We start from the raw sequence: 24,047 nt of genomic DNA, 5'->3' as shown, positions 1-24,047 counted from the left end.
CCTCTGCCTGGCTGCCCAGTCTGGAAAGTGAGGAGCGTCTCTGCCCGGCCGCCATCCCATCTAGGAAGTGAGGAGCGCCTCTTCCCGGCCGCCATCACATCTGGGAAGTGAGGAGCGTCTCTGCCCTGCCGCCCCGTCTGGGATGTGAGGAGCGTCTCTGCCCGGCCGCCCTGTCTGAGAAGTGAGGAGACCCTCTACCTGGCAACCGCCCCGTCTGAGAAGTGAGGAGCCCCTCCGCCCGGCAGCCACCCCGTCTGAGAAGTGAGGAGCGTCCTCCCTCCTCGTCCGGGAGGGAGGTGGGGGGGTCAGCCCCCCGCCCGGCCAGCCGCCCCGTCCGGGAGGCGAGGGGTGCCTCTGCCCGGCCGCCCCTACTGGGAAGTGAGGAGCCCCTCTGCCCGGCCAGCCGCCCCGTCCGGGAGGGAGGTGGGGGGATCAGCCCCCCGCCCGGCCAGCCGCCCCGTCCGGGAGGGAGGTGGGGGGATCAGCCCCCCGCCTGGCCAGCCGCCCCGTCCGGGAGGGAGGTGGGGGGATCAGCCCCCCGCCCGGCCAGCCGCCCTGTCCAGGAGGTGGGGGGGCGCCTCTGCCCGGCCGCCCCTACTGGGAAGTGAGGAGCCCCTCTGCCCGGCCAGCCACTCTGTCTGGGAGGGAGGTGGGGGCGTCAGCCCCCGGCCCGGCCAGCCGCCCCGTCCGGGAGGGAGGTGGGGGGGTCAGCCCCCCGCCCGGCCAGCCGCCCCGTCCGGGAGGGAGGTGGGGGGGTCAGCCCCCCGCCCGGCCAGCCGCCCCGTCCGGGAGGGAGGTGGGGGGGTCAGCCCCCCCGCCTGGTCAGCCGCCCCGTCCGGGAGGGAGGTGGGGGGGGTCAGCCCCCCGCCCGGTCAGCCGCCCTGTCCGGGAGGTGAGGGGCGCCTCTGCCCGGCTGCCCCTACCGGGAAGTGAGGAGCCCCTCTGCCCGGCCAGCCGCCCTGTCTGGGAGGGAGGTGGGGGGTCAGCCCCCCGCCCGGCCAGCCGCCCCGTCCGGGAGGGAGGTGGGGGGGGTCAGCCCCCCGCCCGGCCAGCCGCCCCGTCCGGGAGGTGAGGGGCGCTTCTGCCCAGCCGCCCCTACTGGGAAGTGAGGAGCTCCTCTGCCCAGCCACCACCCCATCTGGGAGGTGTACTCAACAGCTCATTGAGAACGGGCCATGAAGACAATGGCGGTTTTGTGGAATAGAAAGGGGGGAAAGGTGGGGAAAAGATTGAGAAATCGGATGGTTGCTGTGTCTGTGTAGAAAGAGGTAGACATGGGAGACTTTTCATTTTGTTCTGTACTAAGAAAAATTCTTCTGCCTTGGGATCCTGTTGATCTGTGACCTTACCCCCAACCCTGTGCTCTCTGAAACATGTGCTGTATCCACTCAGGGTTGAATGGATTAAGGGCGGTGCAAGATGTGCTTTGTTAAACAGATGCTTGAAGGCAGCATGTTCGTTAAGAGTCATCACCACTCCCTAATCTCAAGTACCCAGGGACACAAACACTGCGGAAGGCCGCAGGGTCCTCTGCCTAGGAAAACCAGAGAACTTTGTTCACTTGTTTATCTGCTGACCTTCCCTCCACTATTGTCCTGTGACCCTGCCAAATCCCCCTCTGCGAGAAACACCCGAGAATGATCAATAAAAAAGAAAAAAAAAAAAAAAAAAGAATTTAGACTTGATCTAAACCAGGGTTTCTTAACTTCCTGACCTTTTAGGTTAGATAACTCTTTGTTGTATGGAGCTATCCAGTGCATTGTAGATGTTTATCGACATCTATATCCTCCACCTACTAGATGCCAGTAGCATCTCCCCACAAGTTATGACAACCAAAAATATTTCTAGGCATTGCCAAATGACCCCTGGGGAACAAAATCACCTCCTGTAGAGAACCACTGTACTAAAGCACCAAGTACACTGAGCTAGGGCGTGGTGGGATAGATTTTAGGAATAACTCTGGCACTCATCTGGGCACTTGTACTCCAAGTATGGCCCAAGGACCAGCAGCATCAGCATCACTTGGGAGCTTGTTAGAAATGCAGAATTTCAGGCTTCAAAGACCTAAGTCAGAATCTGAATTTTAACAAAATCCCCAGGCCATATTCACATTAAAGTGTGAGAAGCACTAGTCTAGAGCAGTGTCTTCTAGTTTCTTCTATTACATCCCTCCATCAGCTGAAAGCATTAGAACTCAGCCTCCATAGATATATAGTTATATAGTTATAGATTATATACTTGCACCACTGTACCAATGCATTTTATACATTTTAAAGATGCACACAAAACAACAAAGTAAAAAGAGGATATGTGTGTGTGTGTGTGTGTGTGTGTGTGTGTGTGTGTGTGTGTATATAAAATCTTCATATTTTATTTACATTACCCTTTGGAAACCACACCTGTAGAGGAGAAGAGGGGGCCTGGACCTCACAAATGGCCATTCCAGACATACAAGTGGCAGATCACAAAGGTTTGACTTAGGGCAGTTAAATAAGAATGCACATTCCTAATATTCTTCTTTGTCTTTTATGGAGACAGGGTCTCACTATGTTGCCCAGGCTGTTCTCGAACTCCTGAACTCAAGTGATCCTCCCGCCTCAGCCTCCCAATGTGCTAAGATTACAATCATAAGCCACCATGCCTGGCCATTCCTAATATTCTAAGTCTCTTGTGATAATTTTAAATACACAATTCACCAATATAAGTATGCTTAGTTGTGAAACAGTCAAATCCAACCTGATTGTGTTAACACAAAGTCAGTGCCTCATTTCCTTGGGCAAGAAAAACTCCTTAGAATTAGACACATCCATGAATGGATGGCTTGGTCACATTTAACAACTTCCTTAGTCTGGCTTTAAAATCCCCACTGCTTCTGAAAACATGCATGATATTTTCTATAAGGATGATAATACTTTTTTAAAGTGGTGATTTTTTAAAAGCCCACATTATTTTAAATCCTTGTTGAATATAATAAACTGTGCCTTTCCCTGCCTCCCACATCAATTAACGGAAGACTGTTTGGAAATAACCAAGGTCTAACATTCCATGTTGGGGATGTAGTGAATTGGTATCTGATTGGCATAGGGAATGAAGCTGACCTGCACACAGTTCACTTTCATGGCCATAGCTTTGAATACAAGGTAAGAGCCTTTGACAGGTCCATATCCTGTGATGTCTTGTAAACCAGTTATCGGGTAGCATGGCAAGATAACAGGGCTGGAAAGAAAATGACCAAGTCAGAAATTTGATCCATATCATCTGTAATATATCAGGTGCAAGTAAATAATTATAATTTAGCTCTTTATATCCCGTGGACATTTGATAAATGCCGACCAAAGAATGAAGTGCATTTCTCACTCTAATTTATTGTTAGTTAATAGGTAAATAAGACATTTATAGTCATTTCTAGTTTTGTACTTTCTATCTCAACTTAAAAAAATTTTTTCATGCCCTCAGTAACATAAAGAAAAATACTCTGAATGCTCATATGCATTTTGCCACATTAGCTTTCTCTTCTATGTTTTTTTCTGAATGCAATTCAAAGTGCATTGCAAACATTATGACTCTTTACCCCTAAATACTGAAACATCCCTAAGAATAAGGACAGTCTCCACCCCAACTACAATAAAATTATCACACCCCCAAATTAACATTAATTCAATAATATAGTCTAATTTACAATCCATTCAAATATCCCAAGTTGTCCTAAAAATACTCCCTATAGCTGTTTTTTTTTAAATCTAGGATCTGATCAAGATGCATACATAGCATTTGGTTGCCATTGCCATAGCTTTCCTAAAATCTGAAGAGATCCCTTTGCCTTTAAAAAGAATTCCTCCCTCATAACATTTCATTTTTGAAGGGTCCAGGCCAGTTGTTTCGTAGAATGTTCCATATTCTGCATTGGCCTGATAGTTTCCTCATGATTGGATCCATGTTTAACAAATTTGCCAAGAACACCACAAAGGTGATGTTGTATGCTCCCCACACATTGCATCAAGAGGTACATGATGGCAATAGGTCCTCATATTGCTGAGGCTAAGTTTGAGAACTTGATTAAGGTGATTCTGAGAATATAGGAATAAAAACCATATCAAAGTGATTTTCTGGTTCTGTCACTCACAATCAGTTACACAGAAGACTTCTTTGATCTCTGGTCACAAATAAATGTGTGGAGATTTCCCTCTATCCGCAACCAATCAATCAGTTCTGCATTGGACACCACCTAGGTGTCCTCCAATTCAATTTTGACACTATCTACCTGGATACAGTGTCAGATCCCACAGGTTGAGAGCTCAGTTCTACAAGGCTGCCCCCCACTTCCAATGCCAATCACAAACTCCAGGTTGTTTTCATTTGCTTCTGTGCAGCAGGCTATAAATTGGGATTCCTATGACCCCCACCTTGAATTCAATTAATTCCCTAGAATGACTTATAGAATGAAGGGAAACACTTGCTTACATTCACTGGTTTATCAAAAAGGATATTAGAAAGTGTATTAATGAATACCAGATGAAGAGATGCTAGGGTAAGGTACGGGAGAATCACATGGAGCTTCTATCCCCTCTCCAGGTGAGCTACCCTCCAGGAACCACGTTTGGCTATCTGGAGTGTCTCTGAATCCTGTCCATGTGGGTTTTTATGGAGGGTTCTTTACATAGGCATTATTGATTGGATGATTGGCCATTGGTGATCAACTTAGCCTTCGGCCTCTCTTTCCTCCCCAGAGGTTAGGGGATGGGGCTGAAAGTCCCAATCCTCTAATCCTGCCCTGGTCTTTCTGGTGACCAATCCTCATTGTAAACCAAAAATAAAATTCTAAGCCCCTCAAACAATTGAAAAATTGAATAAAATTCTAAGTCCCCTCTAGACCAAGTGCATTCCTAAGTTAACCTGAAAAACTAATTCAGGCCATGATGGGAAGTGAGGGTTGGATATGCCTCATTATACTCTCCACCCTTTGGAATTCAGGCACAGCTGATCAGCATTAACATTAAAATGAAGACCTTAGGACTGATAGAACAGACTCTTTGTAGTAATAAGATACCAACATGACAGATAGCAGGCCCTAAAGGAAATCAAAGTATTTTACCCCAAAATATATTTCTTTGACATTTTTTGGAATGGCCCTGCAAATCTAACTCTTATGGGGAAAATCTGCATTCTGTAGAGAATCCTCTTCCCTTTCCAGGTCTTTTTCCTGATCCAGGAGAGAATGAACTTAAAAGAGTCTAGCACTTTTTTTGTTTTCTTTTTTTGAAACAGAGCCTCGCTCTGTCACCCAGGCTGGAGTGCAGTGGCACGATCTCGGCTCACTGCAAGCTCTGCCTCCAGGGTTCATGCCATTCTCCTGCCTCAGCTTCCCAAGTAGCTGGGACTACAGGTGCCTGCCACCACACCTGGGTAATTTTTTGTATTTTTAGTGGAGACGGGGTTTCACCATGTTAGCCAGGATGTTCTTAATCTCCTGACCTCATAATCTGCCCACCTCAGCCTCCCAAAGTGCTAGGATTACAGGTGTGAGCCACCACTCCCAGCCTGACACTTTTTAAATCTGATAAGAAACATTTACAATCTATTCTCTCTGAAGCCTGCTAGGTGGAGGCTTCATCTGCAGTATACAAACCTTGGTCTCCACAACCCCTTATCTTAACCCAGACATTCCCTTCTATTGATTACAGGTCTTTAAATAAACTCTTTTAATCAATTGCCAATCAGGAAACCTTTGAATCTACCTATGACCTGGAAGCCTCACCTCCTCCAGTTGTCCCACCTTTCCAGACTGAACCAGTGTACATCTTATGTGTATGGATTGATGTCCTATTTCTCCCTAAAACATACAAAAACCAAGCTGTAGCCCAACCACCTTAGGAACAAGTTTTCAGGACTTCCTGAGACTGTATCATGGGCATGTCCTTAAGCTTGGCAAAATAAATTTCCACATTGACTGGGACCTGTCTGTATATCCCAGATATTCTGGTACACTGTCTCTTTGTTCTCATTAGTTTCAAAGAATTTATTGATTTCTGCCTTCATTTCATTATTTACCTAGGAGTCATTCAGGAGCAGGTTGTTCAATTTCCATGTAGTTGTGTGGTTTTGAGTGAATTTCATTTTTTTTTTTTTGAGACAGAGTCTCATTCTGTCGCCCAGGCTAGAGTGCAATGGTGCGATCTCAGCTCACTACAAGCTCCGCCTCCTGGGTTCATGCCATTCTGCTGCCTCAGCCTCTCGAGTAGCTGGGACTACAGGCGCCCGCCACCATGCCCAGCTAAATTTTTGTATTTTTAATAGAGACGGGATTTCACTGTGTTAGCCAGGATGGTGTCGATCTCCTGACCTCGTGATCTGCCTGCCTCAGCCTCCCAAAGTGCTGGGATTACAGGCGTGAGCCACTGCACCCGGCCGGTTTTGAATGAATTTCTTAAAATGGATTTCTAATTTGATTGTGCTGTGGTCTGAGTGACTGTTTATTGTGGTTTTAATTATTTTTGCCTTTGCTAAGGAGTGTTTTACTTCTGATTATGTGATCAATTTTAGAGTAAGTACCATGTGGCAATGAGAAGAATGAATATTCTTTTCTTGTTGGGTGGAGAGTTCTGTAGATATCTATCAGGTCCACTTGATCCAGAGCTGAGTTCAGGTCCTGAATATCTTTGTTAAGTTTCTGTCTTGATGGTCTGTCTAACATTGTCAGGAGGGGTTGTTAAAGTCTCCCACTATTATTGTGTGGAAGTCTAAGTCTTTTTGTAGGTCTCTGAGAACTTGCATGATCAATCTGGGTGCTCTGTATTGGGTGCAAATGTATTTAGGATAGTTAGTGCTTCTTGTTGAATTGAACCTTTTACTATTATGTAATCCCCTGCTTTGTCTTTTTTTATCTTTGCTGGTTTAAAATCTGTTTTGTCAGAAACTAGGATTGCTTTTTTCTGTTTTCCATTTGCTTGGTAAATTTTCCTCCATCCTTTTATCTCAAGCCTATGGGTGTCACTGCATGTGAGATGGGTCTCTTGAAGACAGCATACGGATGGGTATCGGTTCTTTATTGAGCTTGCTATTCTGTGTCTCTTAACTGGGCCATTTAGCCCATCTACATTTAAGATTAGTATTGTTATGTGTGAATTTGATCCTGTCATCATAATGCTAGCTGGTTACTTTGCAGACTTGTTTATGTGGCTTCTTCATAAACCACTATATGGTTGCTTCATAGTGTCACTGGTCTCTGTACTTCACTGTGTTTTTATAGTAGCTGGTAATGTTTTTGTCTTTCCATATTTAGTGCTTCCTTCAGGAGCTCTTGCAAAGCAGGGTGATGGTGACAAATTCCTTCTGCATTTGCTTGTCCGAAAAGAATCTTATTTTTCCTTCACTTACGAAGAAGCTTAGTTTGGCCAGATATGAAATTCTGGGTTGGAAATTCTTTTCTTTAAGAATGTTGAATATTGGCCCCTAATCTCTTCTGGCTTGTAGGGTTTCCACTGAGAAGTCCACTGTTAGTCTGACGGGCTTCCCTTTGTAGGTGACCTGGCCTTTGTCTCTAGCTGCCCTTAACATTTTTTCTTTCATTTCAATCTTGGAGAATTTGATGATTATGTGCCTTGGGGTTGATCTTCTCATGGAGTATCTTACTGGGGTTCTCTGCATTTCCAGAATTTGAATGTTGGCATGTCTTGCTAGGTTGGGGAACTTCTCCTGGATGATATCCTGAAGTATGTTTTCCAATTTGTTTCCATTCTCCCCATCTCTTTCAGGTACCCCAATCAGTCATAGGTTCAGTCTTTTTACATAATCCCATATTTCTCAAAAGTTTTGTTCATTCCTTTTTATTCTTTTTTCTCTCTTCTTGTCTGCCTGTCTTATTTCAGAAAGATAGTCTTCAAGCTCTGAGATTCTTTCCTCCACTTGGTCTATTCTGCTATTGTTACTTGTGATTGCATTGTGAAGTTCTCGTGTTGTTTTTCAGCTCCATCAGGTCAGTTATGTTCCTCTCTAAACTGGCTATTCTGGTTATCAGCTCCTGTATTTTATCATGATTCTTATCATGATTCTTAGCTTCTTTGCACTGGGTTACAACATGCACCTTTAGCTCAGTGAAGTTTGTTATTACCCACCTTCTGAAGCCTACTTTTGTCAATTCAGCCATCTCAGCCTCAGCCCAGTTCTGTGCCCTTTCTGGAGAGGTGTTGTGGTCATTTGGAGTAGAAGAGGCACTCTGGCTTTTTGAGTGTTCAGCATTTTCATATTGATTTTTTTCTTATCTTTGTGGGCTTATTTACCTTTGATCTTTGAGGTTGCTGACCTTTGAATGGGGCTTTCAAGGGGTCTCTTGTTGTTGTTGTTTTCTGTTTGTTTATTTTTAACAGTCGGGCCACTTTTCCATAGGGCTGCTGTGGTTTGCTGGGGGTCTGCTCCAGACCCTAGTTGCCTTAGTTTTTCCTGTACCTGGAGGTATCAGCCGTGAAGGCTGCAAAACAGCAAAGATGGCAACTTGATACTTCCTTTGGAAGCTCCATCTCAGAGGGGTACTACACCTGCTGCTGGCCCGAATGCTCCTGTAGGAGGTGTCTGGAGACCCCTGTTGGGAGGTCTTGCCCAGCCAGGAGGAACAGGATCAGGGACCTCATAAAAGCAGTAGTCTGGCTCCATTTTGGTAGGGCAGGAGTGCTGCATTGCAGGGGACCCTTCCTGAACTCTTCAGAGCCAGCAGGGTGGAATGGCTGAGTCGACTGAACTGCAGAGATGGCAGCTGCCCCTTTTCCTGGGAGTTCTGCCTCAGGGAGAGATCAGAGTTCTGTCTGTATAACCCCAGCTAGAGTTGCTGAAACCCCAGCAGGGAGGCCTTGCCCAGCAGGAGGAATGGATCAGGGTTCCACTTAAAGAAGCAGTCTGGCCATACATGATCTGGCACAGCAACTGTGCTGTGTTGTAGGGGACCCCTCCTCATCTGGACTGCCTGTGCTTTCCAGAGCTGGCAGGCTGAAACAGCTGAGTTGACTGAACCACAGAGATGGTGGCTGTCCTTCCCCCCAGGAATTTTGTGCTGTCTCAGGCAGTTTCCAACCTGTTGCCATTGGCTGGCTGGAATTCCAAGCCAGTGGGTCTTAACTTGTGAGGTGTCGTGGAAGTGGGGCTTGCAGAACAATGCTGCTTGGCTCCTTGGATTCAGCCCCCTTTCTAGGGGAATGCATGGATGGATCTCCTGACTTGCCAGGATTCCTGGGGCCGGAGTATGTAAAACTTGTGGGTCTCAGTGTGTGACTCCACGGCTGCTCTGCTGAGTCCATACAGCTTTGTGTATGGTGCCCAAGGCCCTGGTGGCATGGGCTCATGAGGGGATCTCCTAATCCTCAGGTTGCAAAGATCCATGGGAGAAGCATGGTTTCCTGGGTGGGGTCACACAATCACTCACCACTTTCTTTAGCTGGGGTTGGGAGTTCCTTTGGCTCCTTGCCACTCCCACATGGGCTGTAGCCACACCCTGCTTTTCTTCATTTTCCACGGATCCGAGTGGTTTGCCTAGTCAGTCCCAATGTGAGAACCTGGATATTTCAGTTGAAGTTGCTGAATTCACTTGTTTCTTTCATTCCTCTCCATGAGTGCTGCAGACTACAGCTGCTTCTAATCGGCCATCTTGGCCCCTCCCCCATACTTCTTTACAATTGTTATCATGACCACTTTTGACTCATTTCTTTATGATAAGTATTTTAAATTTTATCCTTCCTCTTTCAGTTTCCAAGTTTGTATCATTCATTAATGTTTATTTAAAGAGCTTTCTGTTTCTTCATCCTAATTCCTTATATAAACATTAATGTATAATTTAGGATCAATTATATTCTCTGTGTTTCACACCTTAGACATTTAATCCAACCACTAGGCATTAGTACAGTTCACCTTTTCCACATGGATAAAAGTTTCAGATAAAGCTTTCCTGAATTCCAGATGTATTATGTTAATACCTTCTTTAATGCAGTGTCCATTGTAGAAATAAATTATATAAGCATGCACCTCTTGGTTTTCACAGAGCCTTATTGGTGTGCTGCTTTATTTCCCACCATTTAATGAACAAATTTATTCCTGTTAAATTTATTTTTTGGCATAAAAACTCTTTATTATTGAGAATTTTATATAATAAACAGAATAATGTAACAAACCCCTATTACCCAAATCTAACCACTGTGACCCCACTACACTTTCATCTACACTCCGCATTTTTTTTTTAAAGCAAAAGCCTACATATTAGGGTTATTCACTTCATAACTGTTTGTATTAAAGACTTTTAAAATTAAGCCAAAAGAGGGCCGGGAGCGGTGGCTCACTCCTGTAATCCCAGCACTTTGGGAGGCCAAGGCGGGCAGATCACAAGGTCAGGATATCAAGACCATCCTGGCTAACACAGTGAAACCCCATCTCTACTAAAAATACAAAAAATTAGCCGGGCATGGTGGCAGGTGCCTGTAGTCCCAATTACTTGGGAGGCTGAGGCAGGAAAATCGCTTAAACCCAGGAGGTGGAAGTTGCAGTGAGCCAAGATCACGCCACTGCACTCCAGCCTGGGTGATAGAGCGAGATTCTGTCAAAAAAAAAAAAAAAAGGGCCAAAATCTGGTCATCATGTTTTACAGTTTATCTGATGTTGTCAAATATAATGGTTCAGTCCAGCAAATGCCTCTAACATGCCTAGAACCATGCTAAGTGTTGCATGGAGCTGAAAGGAAATCAGAGTTGTTTTTCAGGGATAATTGCAGGGAAATTATATGAAGCATTAACAAAATAAGGAACTTTCCTACAGGAAGGAAGTGATAGAAGTTGGATTTAAACCCTGGCTCTCACTCTAGAGTCTGAACTCTTTAGTGCTTCACAAAACCGCCTCCCTTAAGTATAATCCTATTTATACCACAGAGCCTAGTATCACCGGCTCTCAGCTTTAACCACTCACTCTAAATGGATTGCAGGAGATATCTAGCCTCCCACCTTGAGGCAGAATGTTATCACACCAGCATCTATGCAGACACTGGGCTCCACAACCTGAAACTCCTGGGGGCAGCGAAGCAGCCTTCTGTGGTTACTAACCTAGTTCTGGGACAAGCCAGCCAGTCACAGCTTGTTCCCTAAAGCTACAGGCTTCCTGGGTGCCAGGGCTCTAGGTATATTTTCCACATTTACTGGTGCTTTGGACATTGTCAGTTTGTGGTTAAATTTTTTTCATACTGTTCTCTACATTTTTCTGACGTCCAAAAACTGTATCCTATGTCATCTGTATTATTTTCACTTTAGTTGTAAAATTAATGTTCCTAAATAACAATGGCTTGAGCTCCAACTGTCTCTAGTAAGAAACAGCTCAGTCTTCCTCCTGTCTGCCTTCCGATATCTGCAGGGAGTCTTGAGAGCTTAAATGTCTTCTATTCACCCCAACTCTAACTTCCTGCTTCTGCTCATCTCCCTTGCCTCTCAACTCCTGTAGCTGGTGTTTTTTCATATCTGTGTGCAATTCCAAACATGGAGCACATCCCATTTCCTTTGGTACTCTTAAGCAACCACAAAATCAAGGCCATTGTGAGTTACAGACTTTTAGTGAAAGAGTGGGGATAAACGAAGTTTTTTTTTCAGTATTACATAATGAAAGCACTTACCATTTGACATTAGATGCCCCACCCCCAATTACCTTTTCACCATGCATCACTGAGAGCCTCTAGCTCGTTTGCCTTTTACTCTCACCCTCAGGACTTGTTTCTCCACATTTTTCCTCTCTAGACTCTCTGACATCCCTTCTCTCCTGAAATTATTCAGAACTCTTGAGCTGCAGTTCCCCCAATCCACCCCCACCACCATCCTCCAAATACTTCCCATTTTATTTTGTAGAGCAATTCACCTTCCTTTTAGTCTCTTCCAATCCACCCGGACTAGGCCCTGGGACTTCATATCTAAAATTCTAAGCAGCCTACAGAGGTAGTTTCCTAAACATTGGGTTCTCTGCTTAGGAGAGAAATTAGCTAAAAAGTGCCCTCAGCCCTCAGCCCTCAGGCCCAATCTCCAGAAGGCAAACTTGGCTGCAGATGCCAAGGGAGCTCCTCCTCCCTTCTCCTCCCTCTCCCCTTCTCTTTCCTGTAACAATGAGTTTTTCTGATTAGCTGCATCTCAAGAAATGACAATCCTTCACATCAACATGTTATGTCACATCAGCATAACATCCCAAGTTAGCAATATGTCAGTTAAAACCTTTGGGATTTGAGACTAGAAGGTCTCTGAAATCTAGAGCGCTCGGTCATGTGAGACATTGGCAAGTTTCTAACACCAATACGAAACTACAGGTACCGTTGTAGAGTGAAACATTTTCTTTGCATTCTCTCTAACACCAGAATGTCCTGGGTCTTAGTTCTCTTCCAAAGCCTCAAGTGTACTCAGAGAAGAGAACAAAATAGCTTTAATAGCTTAATGCTTTCCTTTCCTTTCCCTCCTCCCTTCCCTTTTTTTCTCCCTCCCCTCCCCTCCCCTCCCCTCCTTTCTCTTGCCCTCCACTCCCTTCCCCTCCCTTTCCCTTTCCTTTCCCTTTTCAGATGGGATCTTGCTCTGTCACCCAGGCTGGAATACTGGAGTGCAGTGGCATGATCACAGTTTACTGCAGCCTTGAACTGGGCTCAAGCAATCCTTCCACCTCAGCCTCCCAGGTAGCTGGGACTACTGGCACACACCACTGCCTGGCTAATTTTTAAAATCTATTTTTTTAGAGATGAGGAGCTCAGGCTGGTCTTGAACTCCTGAGCTCAAGTCATCCTCCCCTGCCGCCCCAGCCTCCCAAGTAGCAGATTACAGACATAAGCCACCATGCCCAGCCCAGCACCTAATGCTTTCTAATTGTCACCTAATTAGGTATATTAGAATTTGGGAATTATAGCAAGTGGTAAGTGATATCTTTTATAAGCCATGTAATGATGTTTAATCTCCTTGTTAAGAATTGGGGAGTGTATCGATCTGATGTTTATGACCTTCCTCCTGGGGTCTATCAAACTGTAAAAATGTATCCAAGAGCTGTTGGAACCTGGTTATTTCATTGCCATGTTTTTGAGCACATTGATGCTGGAATGGAAAGCACTTACACTGTACTTGAGAGAAAAGGTAAGATCCATTGGCTAAATTAATTAGAAGTGATATTTAAACAAACGCAGTGTTTATGTAAGGATATTTAATGCATTGAACATTCATATAATGTGATGTGCCATTCATTCATTCAAAGATTACTATTTTGAGATGACTGAGATACTCTAGTTTTATTTTCTTTGTAAAACTCAGATAACTTTTCATGATCTGATAAAATATACTCTTGAGTTAAATGTAATTTCCAGATTCACATAAGATATACATATAAGGTATAAACAGACAATTCATAGAAGATCAAAAACAAATATCTTTTGAACCTATAAAAATATCCAAACTTGCCAATAATCAAATCACTTCAAAATCACATTTAAGCAACAATAAAATACCTTTTTGAGTATATGTTGGCAAATATTTATCTATTTTTAATGATAGCATCAATAGCAGTGTGGTGAGATAGGGTGCATTGCATATACTTTGGTGGATGTGTAAATTGGTTCTGCAGATCTTGCAGGAACCTAAATCATGATCCCCATATTTTGACTCAGTATTTCCGCCTGGCATTTGATCTCAGAAAATTATCAATAAGGCAGAAAAATATGTATCACCACATTATTTTATGCTAATGGAAAACGGAAAACAAGCAAATGATATACTGTAATGTGTGTAAAAAACTGCAACATATCATCTAAAATATCCAACTTTAAAAATCATGTCTTAAAATTTTTAATGAGTAAATGCTTATAATATCATATTGGGTGGCAAAAAATGCAGTCTACAAAATAGTATCTGAAATATGTATATGAAGACTGAATAGAAATTTATGAGATGTTACTGATGACTCTCTCTAGGTAGTGAAATTATTCGTGAGATTTATTAAGAAAATAATAAGAAGATATTTATTAAGAAATAATAAATCTCACTAGTAATCTGTTTCTTCCAAGGTTTCTGTAAAGTTTAAATTACTTTCAAAATTAGGAAAATTATTGAACATATATATCATACACTATTTAAAACATACCATGCAGCTCTCAAGTTATGTGAATATTTTCTCTGTGGGGCTTCTTGCAGGGCTGATGGAGCAGAACCTCTGAAGCAGACAAAGGAAAGTCTGCATGAACAGTTTCTCAGAATCTTCTCTCAATATCAGGACTACATTTGTCAACAAAACCAAAAACTGATTAGCCACCAATATAGTTTTTACCTACAACATCCTATTAATGTCAATAATATCATTATTGATACAATTCTAATAATCATTACCCTTATTCCTATCAGTGTTCATGTACATTCTTAGTAAAAGAGACTTCGGTGCACTGTCCATGAAATAAATCCCCCATTGCTAACATTCTTTCTTTGGGAAAGTAGATTTTGCATTTCAAAGAATATAAAGTCAAATTTGATTGGATTTACAGGTCATCTGTTCCCACAGAAGGGTGATATTGATGTTGCTGTTTATAAGTAAACTTTTTGTGGCAAAAGTGATGGTAGTTATTTTAAGGATGTTCCTAAGACTAATATAGATTTTGTATTTATTCCTTAAATGTATGTAATCATTTTAGCTTAGTATTTTAACTTAGAACTGCATGCTATTATATAATATTACCTATTTTTGAAACTTCCTTTTCTACAGCATAAATATTTGATATGATATGAATATTGACAAGCTTACAAGTCAAGGTAAACCTGCCAAAGAAGAAAAACTCCAGGGACCAAGGAGTCTGGGAGGAACCAGCTAAAGACTTTCATGACAATGTACCAGGAAAACTAGTTTGAAATAAAAGTTTTCTTAGTAAATTTTGTGTGAGAGCTGCTTCTTATTTTCATAAATTGACTCTGAAGTGGTGTCTGTATTGTGCCTGTGAGTGATGTAATAAGGCTTTTAACAAATGCAGTGGGGGTAGGTAGGAGAGACAAAGACAGCAACAGCAAAGTCTTGCTCAGTTATAAAAAGTACCAAATGTATGCAACCCAAGACTTTACCATAGACTGCAACATTTGTAAAACTTTAAGAAATGAAATTCTTATAGCATGGGTAACCATTTAAATCAATCTTTGAAATGTAAATCTATATATTATATTGTGCCTTAGGATTGGAAGATGATAGATTACAGAATATATAATTTTCAGTTTTCCAGAACAAAAAAAAAAAAAAGGAGGGGGCACTCAAGCTCTGAGCTTGTATCTGGCAGTACTAACCAGTTAGGATGTGTTCTATAAGCAACAGAAAACCCAGCTAAGAGAGAATTATCAGTGCTATTTGTCTTATATCATAAAAAAAGTTTGGAGATAAGTGGCTGCTAGGATTGGTTTAGCAATATTTTAAGACAGAATCTCACTCTGTTGCCCAGGCTGGAGTGCATTGGCACGATCTTGCCTCACTGTAACCTCCACCTCCCTGGTTCAAGCAATTCTCCTGCCTTAGCCTCCCCAATAGCTGGGACTACAGGCCTGCACCACCACATCTGGCTGATTTTTGTATTTTTAGTAGAGACAGGGTTTCACCTTGTTGGCCAGGCTGGTCTTGAACTCCTGGCCTCAAGTGATCCACCCACCTTGGCCTCCCAAAGTGCTGGGGTTACAGGCATGAGCCACTGTACCCAGCCTGGCTTAGCAATTTGATGACATGAGGGCCAGTGTCTTTAACTCTCTTGGCCTTTTCCCCATAATTGTTGCCTCACGGTTGCAAAATGGTTGCTGCAGCTCCACATGTTACATCCACATTGAAGGCAGAGAAGATGGAAAAAGGGGGAGCATCAGTCACATCTGAAGAGACAACAGCCAATTTCTGCCTTTTTCTTATTGGTCAAAACCATTATTATCTGGCTACTCCTAACTGCAAAGGAGACTGGAAAAGAACTTTTGTAGCCTCTATCATGAAAGGAACAACGGAGACTGGGTTAGAAATGTCTTGTGGGTTGGCTAACAGCCTTTGCTTTAGACAGTAAGTAAGAATACTTGAAATCAGAGCTTGGTTAAACAAAAGAGTTCATGTTTTTACTTTCTAGCTTCTTAGCTGTGTGAGTGGTACATGAAAACCTGGAGTGTAATCAAGCAAATTCCTGACATTATATCATTTCACTCCAAAATACTCCGATATGTATCTCCGGCATAAAAAACTTTAAAAAAGTAATATAGTGGCCAGGTGTAACTCCAGCACTTTGGGAGGCTGAGGCAGGAGGATCACGAGGTCAAGAGATGGAGATCATCCTGGCCAACATGGTGAAACCTCGTCTCTACTAAAAATACAAAATTTAGCCAGGCGTGGTAGCACATGCCTGTAGTCCCAGCTACTCAGGAGGCTGAGGCAGGAGAATCACTTGAACCCAGGAGGCAGAGGCTGCAGTGAACTGAGATCATGCCACTGCACTCCAGCCTGGCAACAGAGCAAGACTCTGTCTCAAAAAAAAATAATAATACTAATATAGTAATAATGCTATTATAACATCAGACAACATTAGCAATAATACCTCATTATTTGATATTAAAACTATGAAGAACTTATGAAATATGGGTGCAGCTAACTCCTTCCATAGAAACATTCAAGTCTGAGACTTTCAAAGGTGCTGATAAAACTAGAACATTTTTTAAGAAACAGCAAAAGATATTGCCCAAATTTCACCAAGAATAATGTTTAATTAATTCATTCATTCATTTAAGAACACAGTTCCAAACTTTGACTTATCAGGTGGGCAAAGTATGATTTAGTAAATGGATTTGAATGGAAGGGTAGTAATCTGTATGAATTCTTAACAGAAGAGAGTCAAAGACTAAGAATGTGTCAGTGGAATGTCCCCTGCACAGCTGTTGGAAGGTCCTCTTATTCTAATAATGAGTACCCAGTATTTAGACAGAAATCATGTTAATTTTTAAAATGTCAAAGAAAAAAGAAAAGAAACATGCTTTAACAGTATCTTCCCTTTTGCGTACGAGATCATGTCCTCTGCAGGGACATGGATGGAACTGGAAGCCATTATCCTCAGCAAACTAATGCAGGAGTAGAAAAACAAGCACCGCATGCTCTCACTTATAAGTGGGAGCTGAACAAGAAAACACATGGGCACAGGGAGGGGAACAACACATACTGGGGCCTGTCGCGGGGTGGGGTGATGGGGAGGGAGAGCATTGGGAAAGATAGCTAATGCATGCTAGGCTTAATACCTAGATGATGGGTTGATAGGTGCAGCAAACCACCATGGCACACGTTTACCTATGTAACAAACCTGCACATCCTGCACATGTACCCTAGAACTTAAAGTACAAATTAAAATTAATTTACAGAAAAGAATATCTACCCTTTCGCTCAAACTCTATACTTATGAATGAAACTGTGTTCCATAATACAATTTTCTGAGTGAATCTATAAAGAAGGAGCGAATGCCCCTAAATTGAAAAAAACCAATAATATAAATTATGCCTATTATACTTTAATTTTACGTGAATTATTTAACTTTATTAATGAATATTGACTTATTCTCCAAGTTATTTACAATCAGTCAGCCCCTTTAAACCCAGTCACCTTTAAGTAAATTGACAAAATGAAGGTTTGGAATCTACCAAGGGACAACCCCAACCCAGGCAAACTCCTTCCAGAGTGCAGAGAGACTGGCAAGCCCGGCCTGGAGCTACTCCAGTGCTTTCCCACATGGCCCTCTATAGCGTGCTGTGTCTTCTGCTTCCAGGGGCGCCATCATGAGTAGCAGTAAACTTTTCTCTCATTGGCATTGGCCTCTCAGAATTGTCACTCAGTCACCTTTTGTAAATTAAGACCAGGACACAAATCAGAGTGTTGAGAGCTATGCAGTGTATATAACCCTCACATGGTGTCAGAACAGGAGAAAATGGGCCAGGGGTGTTATGAGAGAAGAGCGTTTCAAGAAAGTCATGCATTAAATTTCTATGTAGTCAAAGTAGTGAATTCAGTTATTCTTTTAAAAAGGGTTGTTCTTTAATCTTCTTAAAAATTATAATTATATTATTGTGGTTCTATTTCATTTTTGATAAATCACATGCTTTGATTTCTATAACAGTCAAGGTAGTGAGAGAACAAGCATGAAGGATTCAGCTAAATACTTATGCCATTTTTTTTAAAGTCTCTTTCCCATAGTACAACTGTATGTTAAGGCTTTCTGTATGTTAGAGTCTGGGCTTTCTCTCTTCCCTTGCCTGAGACCATTTTACATCCCAGGAGCTGATGAATAGGGCCATGACCCATTAATGGGCAGCCAAAGGGGGATGGTGGCATGACTGAAGACCTATCTGAGAGATCATTTCCTAAACAGTCATGACCTGACTGATAGGGGAGAATAGGATCAGCAATGCTCACACTGTGCTAGGGCAAGTCGGTGTACTCATTAGCAAAGTCTGTACGTGACCACACTCACCTCTACAATTCCAGAGTTACACAATTTCCTGTGAAAAAGAAAGCAGCGTGGTTATCTGTCCGATTGGTCATAGTCAGAGTGACCTGCTATTTTGTACTTAGAGTCTCCTGCTGTCACAAAGTGAAGGACAGTTCTCGATGATTTCCTAATAATTCTGTTGGCATGGAGTAGGGGTTAACAGCCAGTTCTCAAGGGTCAGCAAAAAATGAAACTAGAAGGTATATACAGGAATAGTGGCAGTAAAGAGAGATTGCATCCTGCCAGACAGAAATAAACAGAAGGGTTATTCTGTAAAGGAGGCTGCTTCCTTGACGTTAGCCACTCACAGTCTCAGAATCATGATTGCCAAATGCAGATAAGATTCACCCAGTCCAGAAATCCTTAAGACGACAAAAAAAGAAAATGTGGAAAATGATTAAAACTTCTGCTACATAACTGTACTCAGGTTACTAAGCTGTTAACTTAGACATATACTAGTTGTTTATAACCAAGATATACCCTGGGATTCTGAGGTAAAAACCTTTTGACAAGCACAGCTAAGAGGACAGGCTGTTTGGCAGTCTAGATTCCTCTCTTTCTTGCAATGCTCTAAGTTTCCTAGGCTTCTTCTGGTGCCCCTCTGCTCCTTCTTGTCTAACCCCAGTCTGTGCTGTTGTGGTACATTTCTTGAGTACAGAAAACTCTCAATTGGAACATTATTCAAAGTTCATTTTTAAGTACTATCTCTGGAATCACTGTAATGAAGTTTGCAGTGCAAAATGACTCTGCCAATGGCTGAGCTTATTAGCTCCCAGTGCCTTCTCCCTCCTGTTTATTTTTACTGTTTATTTATTTATTATTTATTTATTTTTTATTTTTTGAGACAGAGTCTTGTTCTGTCGCCCAGGCTAGAGTGCAATGGCGCGATCTCGGCTCACCGCAAGTTCCACCTTCCGGGTTCACGCCATTCTCCTGCCTCAGCCTCCCGAGTAGCTGGGAATACAGGTGCCCGCCACCACGCCCGGCTAATTTTTTTTTTTTTTTTTTTTTTGTATTTTTAGTAGAGATGGGGTCTCACCGTGTTAGCCAGGATGGTCTCCATCTCCTGACCTCGTGATCCACCTGCCTCGGCCTCCCAAAGTGCTGGGATTACAGGCGTGAGCCACTCCGCCCGGCCCCTCTCCCTCCTATTTAAATAGTCCTAAGGCTCAGAGAATTCTCCCCTCTTCCTGCCACATGCCTTTTGATGAGAAGAGTAACTACCACAAAACAGAACAGAAACATGGATTGCATGACCTTTTTTGCATTACACCATAAAACGTTCACAAGGGCACTGGTCACAGTGTTACTGTTTAACCATTTCATTTCACCACCAATATGAGGGGTGTGCTATGCATACATTCTGGAACCCTCAGCAACTATTTGAACAGGTTTGTTTGTTGGATGGTTGGTTGGTACAATTTGCTGAAACAAGTGACTCTGGGCATGGTTACTGTGCTCTGATCAACATCTTTCCATGCACAAGATTGGGGCTGAGTTTGAGCACTGAGTGAAAAATGAAAAGCAAATGGCTGAGACAGTTGCTGGTTCACATCGTGGCTTCATGCCAATTAGAAAAAGAACTGTCCCCCTTCCCCATGCCCTGGGGAGGACAAACGACTGAAAGATGCCCCCCGTCTGTGTGGACCATTAGGGGAAAAGCAGCTTCTTGCAAGGCACAGGGTATGGCCGGTGGCATCTGAGCAAGATTTTAGTCCTTCGTCAGTCCTCTCAGTGGACATGACGGCACAACTGCTCAAGGCAGTCCTAGAAGGAGGCCTTGGGGCATCCTGGGCAACGTGATTCAGTTTTCTGTACCAAGCCATTTAGTTAAGATTATTACCAGCTGGTGAGAGAAGCTCCTCCACTGTCTGCCTTAACATAGGTCATTTCAATTAACCTGAGATTTTCAGATGAGGAAACTGAAGCTGGGCTGAAGTATCTTACTTGAGGTCATTTGGTAGCATCAGATTTTTCCCTAGCACTCCTTATTCTCCTTCTCTGCTTTATTTTTCTCCATAGCATTCACCACTAATATTGTGTATTTCATTTTTCATTTTTATATTTTCAGTTTCCCCAAGTAGAATGTAAGTTGCATGATGGTAGGTGTTTTGTTCTCTGCTGTATTCCCAGTGAGTAGAACAGAACTTGGCACACACTGCTGTATTCCCAGTGAGTAGAACAGAACTTGGCTCATTCAATAATATTTCCTAAACGAAGGAATTGTTCAAATATCGCATGCTTTCTTCTATACCAATCTATTTCAACAAGTGGCCTTCAGCAAATATACAATGTTTTGAGGTATTTGAGAGAAAAAAAAAATTGTACTAACACAAAGTGTCATCTGTTATCAGGATTTTCTTCAGCTAAAAAAAAAAAGCCATTTCATACTTTTAGACATATCCTTCCTGACTAAAAACAGGGTTTTAAGAAAAAGTCTTCCACCTTAAAATTCATATCCACTTCAAAGAGAGAAATTTCAGTCTAATGATAAACTGGGGTACTTTCTATTTACTAAGACTAATCTTTGCCTCTGAAGACAGGTTTAGTTATGGTTTGTTTATTTGATGATTAAAACAGAGTTATTAGCCCCTGTTAGGCTCTGCTAGTTATTTGCATATAGCAATACAGAATGATCTGGTAAAGTTTTTATGCAGATGTGGTCCAAGCTCATAAAATAGATAAATTCTTCCAAATTAAATTCTTATTTTTGTTTACTTAAATTTGGCATGCTAGATATCATGTTTCATATCATAAAGCTGCAATTAATCATTTGTCAGACTTTTAGAAATAGTCATGCACCACATAATAATGTTTGAGTCAATGACAAACTGCATATGTGATGGTGGTCCCATAAGATTATAATAACATACTTTTACTGTACCTTTTCTATGTTTACATATGTATAGATACACAAATATCATTGTGTTACAATTGTCTATAGCATTCAGCATAGTTATATACTATATAACTATATACATAGTTATATAGTATATAACTATATACATAGTTATATAGAGGTTTGTAGCCTAGGAGCAATAGGTATACCATACAGCCTATCTAGATGTATAGTAGGCTGTATCATCTAAGTTTGTGTAAGTACACTCTATGATAGTCACACAATGACAAAATAGCCTAACAATGCATTTCTCAGAACGTATCCCTGTCATTAAGAACGACTGTAGTAAAAAGCTACATGTTTTGATTCATTTTACATAATTCTTATCCTGATTTACTAAAAGTGCACTGTTTGCAGGACACTGTGCTGTGACATATTGTCAGAGGAACAAAGGGAGCATTTAGACACGTTCTCTGCCCTCCTGGAATTTACACGATGAATGGAAAAAGGCGCAGAGTTATGCACACCCTAATGCCTCCAACAATAACTGTTGACTTTTTATTTTCAGTCAGAGAAGCCTGGCAACCAAGAACTGTTTTTTTGGTGGTTTACGAGAACTTAACTGAATTGGAAAATATTTGCTTTAATGAAACAATTTACTCTTGTGCAACACTAAATTGTGTCAATCAAGCAAATAAGGAAGAAAGTCTTATTTATAAAATTGCCTGCTCCTGATTTTACTTCATTTCTTCTCAGGCTCCAAGAAGGGGAAAAAAATGAAGATTTTGATACTTGGTATTTTTCTGTTTTTATGTAGTACCCCAGCCTGGGCGAAAGAAAAGCATTATTACATTGGAATTATTGAAACGACTTGGGATTATGCCTCTGACCATGGGGAAAAGAAACTTATTTCTGTTGACACGTAAGTCACTATTTTTATTGTTTATGGACCAAAATTTTAAATTATTTTTAAAGAATAGAGCCAATAAGATGAAATATTTTTAAAATTTCTTATATACAGAAACTGCAAAATGTGGGCTTGAAACCCAGGACACTTGAATCAATCTCCTTTATATTCCTGTATATTTTTTATTTGGTGGACTACCCTGCTTCTTTCCTGTTGTTCCTGGGGATCTGTGTTCACATCTTACTACCTCCCATGGTCATAACTGCATCTCCGATTAGGAATCTGTCTTTTTATCTGTTTATGCAGAAGTTCTTTAATTTAAACAATTACTGTATGCAATGTTATGTTTATTACACTATTTAATGGTTATTCATGATATTCATAAAATTTGTTTATATCTTTCAAAACATCACTTATAGAAATAAAATACAATTTTAGCAAATAAGATCCTGCCTGATATTTATTGAGAGACTCCAGACAGCTAAGTAGGTTAATCTTTCACAGCTTCAGGGTCCTAATTTGTAAAATGAGGATAATAAGCATAGCTCATAGGGTTATTTAAAGAGCGGGTGCATGTAAAGCTCTTAGTACAATGCTTGGCACATATGTGCATAAAAAAATGTCAGGTACTTATTAGGATGGTCCTCAAAAAGCTCCATGTAACTTAAATGTCTTCATTTTTCAGTTGGAAAATCCCCTTATTGAAAGCAATATTCACTACACAGTAAAACAAAAAGTTTAGTTCTCCTTGAAGTTTTTTGTACAGAAGTTTATCTATACCGAGGTCTTCACTTTTAATGATGTTAATTAAACATTAACCACCAAATGGGAACTTGGAATTCAAAATCAATATTCACTACATTAAAATGTATTTCAGTGGTAATAAAACACAAACAAGCCCAATGACCATCAGCTGCCAAGATTATATCTTTAAAAAATAGCTAAATAAGGACGCCAAAGTTTGTAATTATTGAATCTTATTGATGAGTATATACTATTTTCTTTAACATTATGTAAAGTTGAAATTTTTCACCATAAAAATAAATACATAACTGATACTAATATCCAATTATTATATTATGAATTTAATAATATACAGTAAGGACAGTTTCTGACCTGAAGATAAGTGGTTGTAAATAAAACTAATACATCTTGTAATTATTTCTTTTTTTAACCTGGTTTTAAGGTGGTATTATCTTCTAAGGAATATGACATATTTTTACAGCTTCACCAGAAACATTATTTTGCATGGATTCAGTATTTTCTTGATTAAATATAATATAAATTATATGTGGTTTTTATTTCCAAGGAAAAAGTCAGACACATTAAAAAAATAAAAATACTATCCTTCTCCATGCCCCCACTCAACACCACTCTGCCATTGTTCATGATCAAAAATCAAATCAGCTTTATCAGGCATAAACTAAGTGCAAGACATTGCCCTGACTATGCTTCAAAAAAAAAAAAAAATCTTTAATTCTAAAAATCAGGGAGTAGAAGAGTGAAGGAGTTTGTTTAGAATTTGGTGAATGGGGGTGGAGGAAATTCCTTCGTTTTTAATTACTCCTGTGGCCTGTCTGTGCCAGGGAAGCTACCCAATGAGTATAAGCTTGTTTACCCCATTGTGACTATATTAGTCTCTTCTTATGCTGCTAATAGAGACATACTCAAGACTGAGTAATTTATAAAGAAAAAGAGGTTTAATGGACTCACAGTTCCACATGACTGGGGATGCCTCACAATCATGGTGGAAGGCAAAGGAGGAGCAAAGGCATGTCTTACATTGCAAACTTTCCCATACCTTCCTG

At 41.4% G+C, this 24,047-nt stretch overlaps 2 protein-coding genes across 5 annotated transcripts in view; both read left to right on the top strand.

The window, feature by feature from the left end:
* The window catches only part of LOC100990106 (ceruloplasmin-like), a 49,056-nt gene extending 34,634 nt beyond the window's left edge, over window positions 1–14,422 (top strand). Inside the window, 3 exon segments of the mRNA XM_055110873.1 lie at window positions 3,001–3,140; window positions 12,950–13,112; window positions 14,370–14,422. Of these exon segments, the coding sequence (XP_054966848.1) occupies window positions 3,001–3,140; window positions 12,950–13,112; window positions 14,370–14,422 (356 nt within the window).
* A 7,531-nt stretch (window positions 14,423–21,953) lies between these two features.
* CP (ceruloplasmin) overlaps window positions 21,954–24,047 on the top strand; it is a 59,512-nt gene continuing 57,418 nt past the window's right edge. For 3 of the 4 annotated variants that reach the window (XM_034957579.3, XM_008951879.4, XM_034957580.3), the window contains exon 1: window positions 21,954–22,254. In XM_034957579.3, coding sequence (XP_034813470.1) covers window positions 22,109–22,254 — 146 coding nt within the window. In that variant the 5' untranslated portion in view covers window positions 21,954–22,108. The remainder of the gene's footprint in view (window positions 22,255–24,047) is intronic. The other variant, XM_003826484.5, reaches the window with a different exon arrangement.

The sequence above is a fragment of the Pan paniscus genome, chromosome 2, assembly GCF_029289425.2.
Source record: "Pan paniscus chromosome 2, NHGRI_mPanPan1-v2.0_pri, whole genome shotgun sequence".
Lineage (NCBI taxonomy): Eukaryota > Metazoa > Chordata > Mammalia > Primates > Hominidae > Pan > Pan paniscus.
Note: the sequence above shows the minus strand (reverse complement) of the source record. Positions and strands in the feature narration are given on the sequence as shown.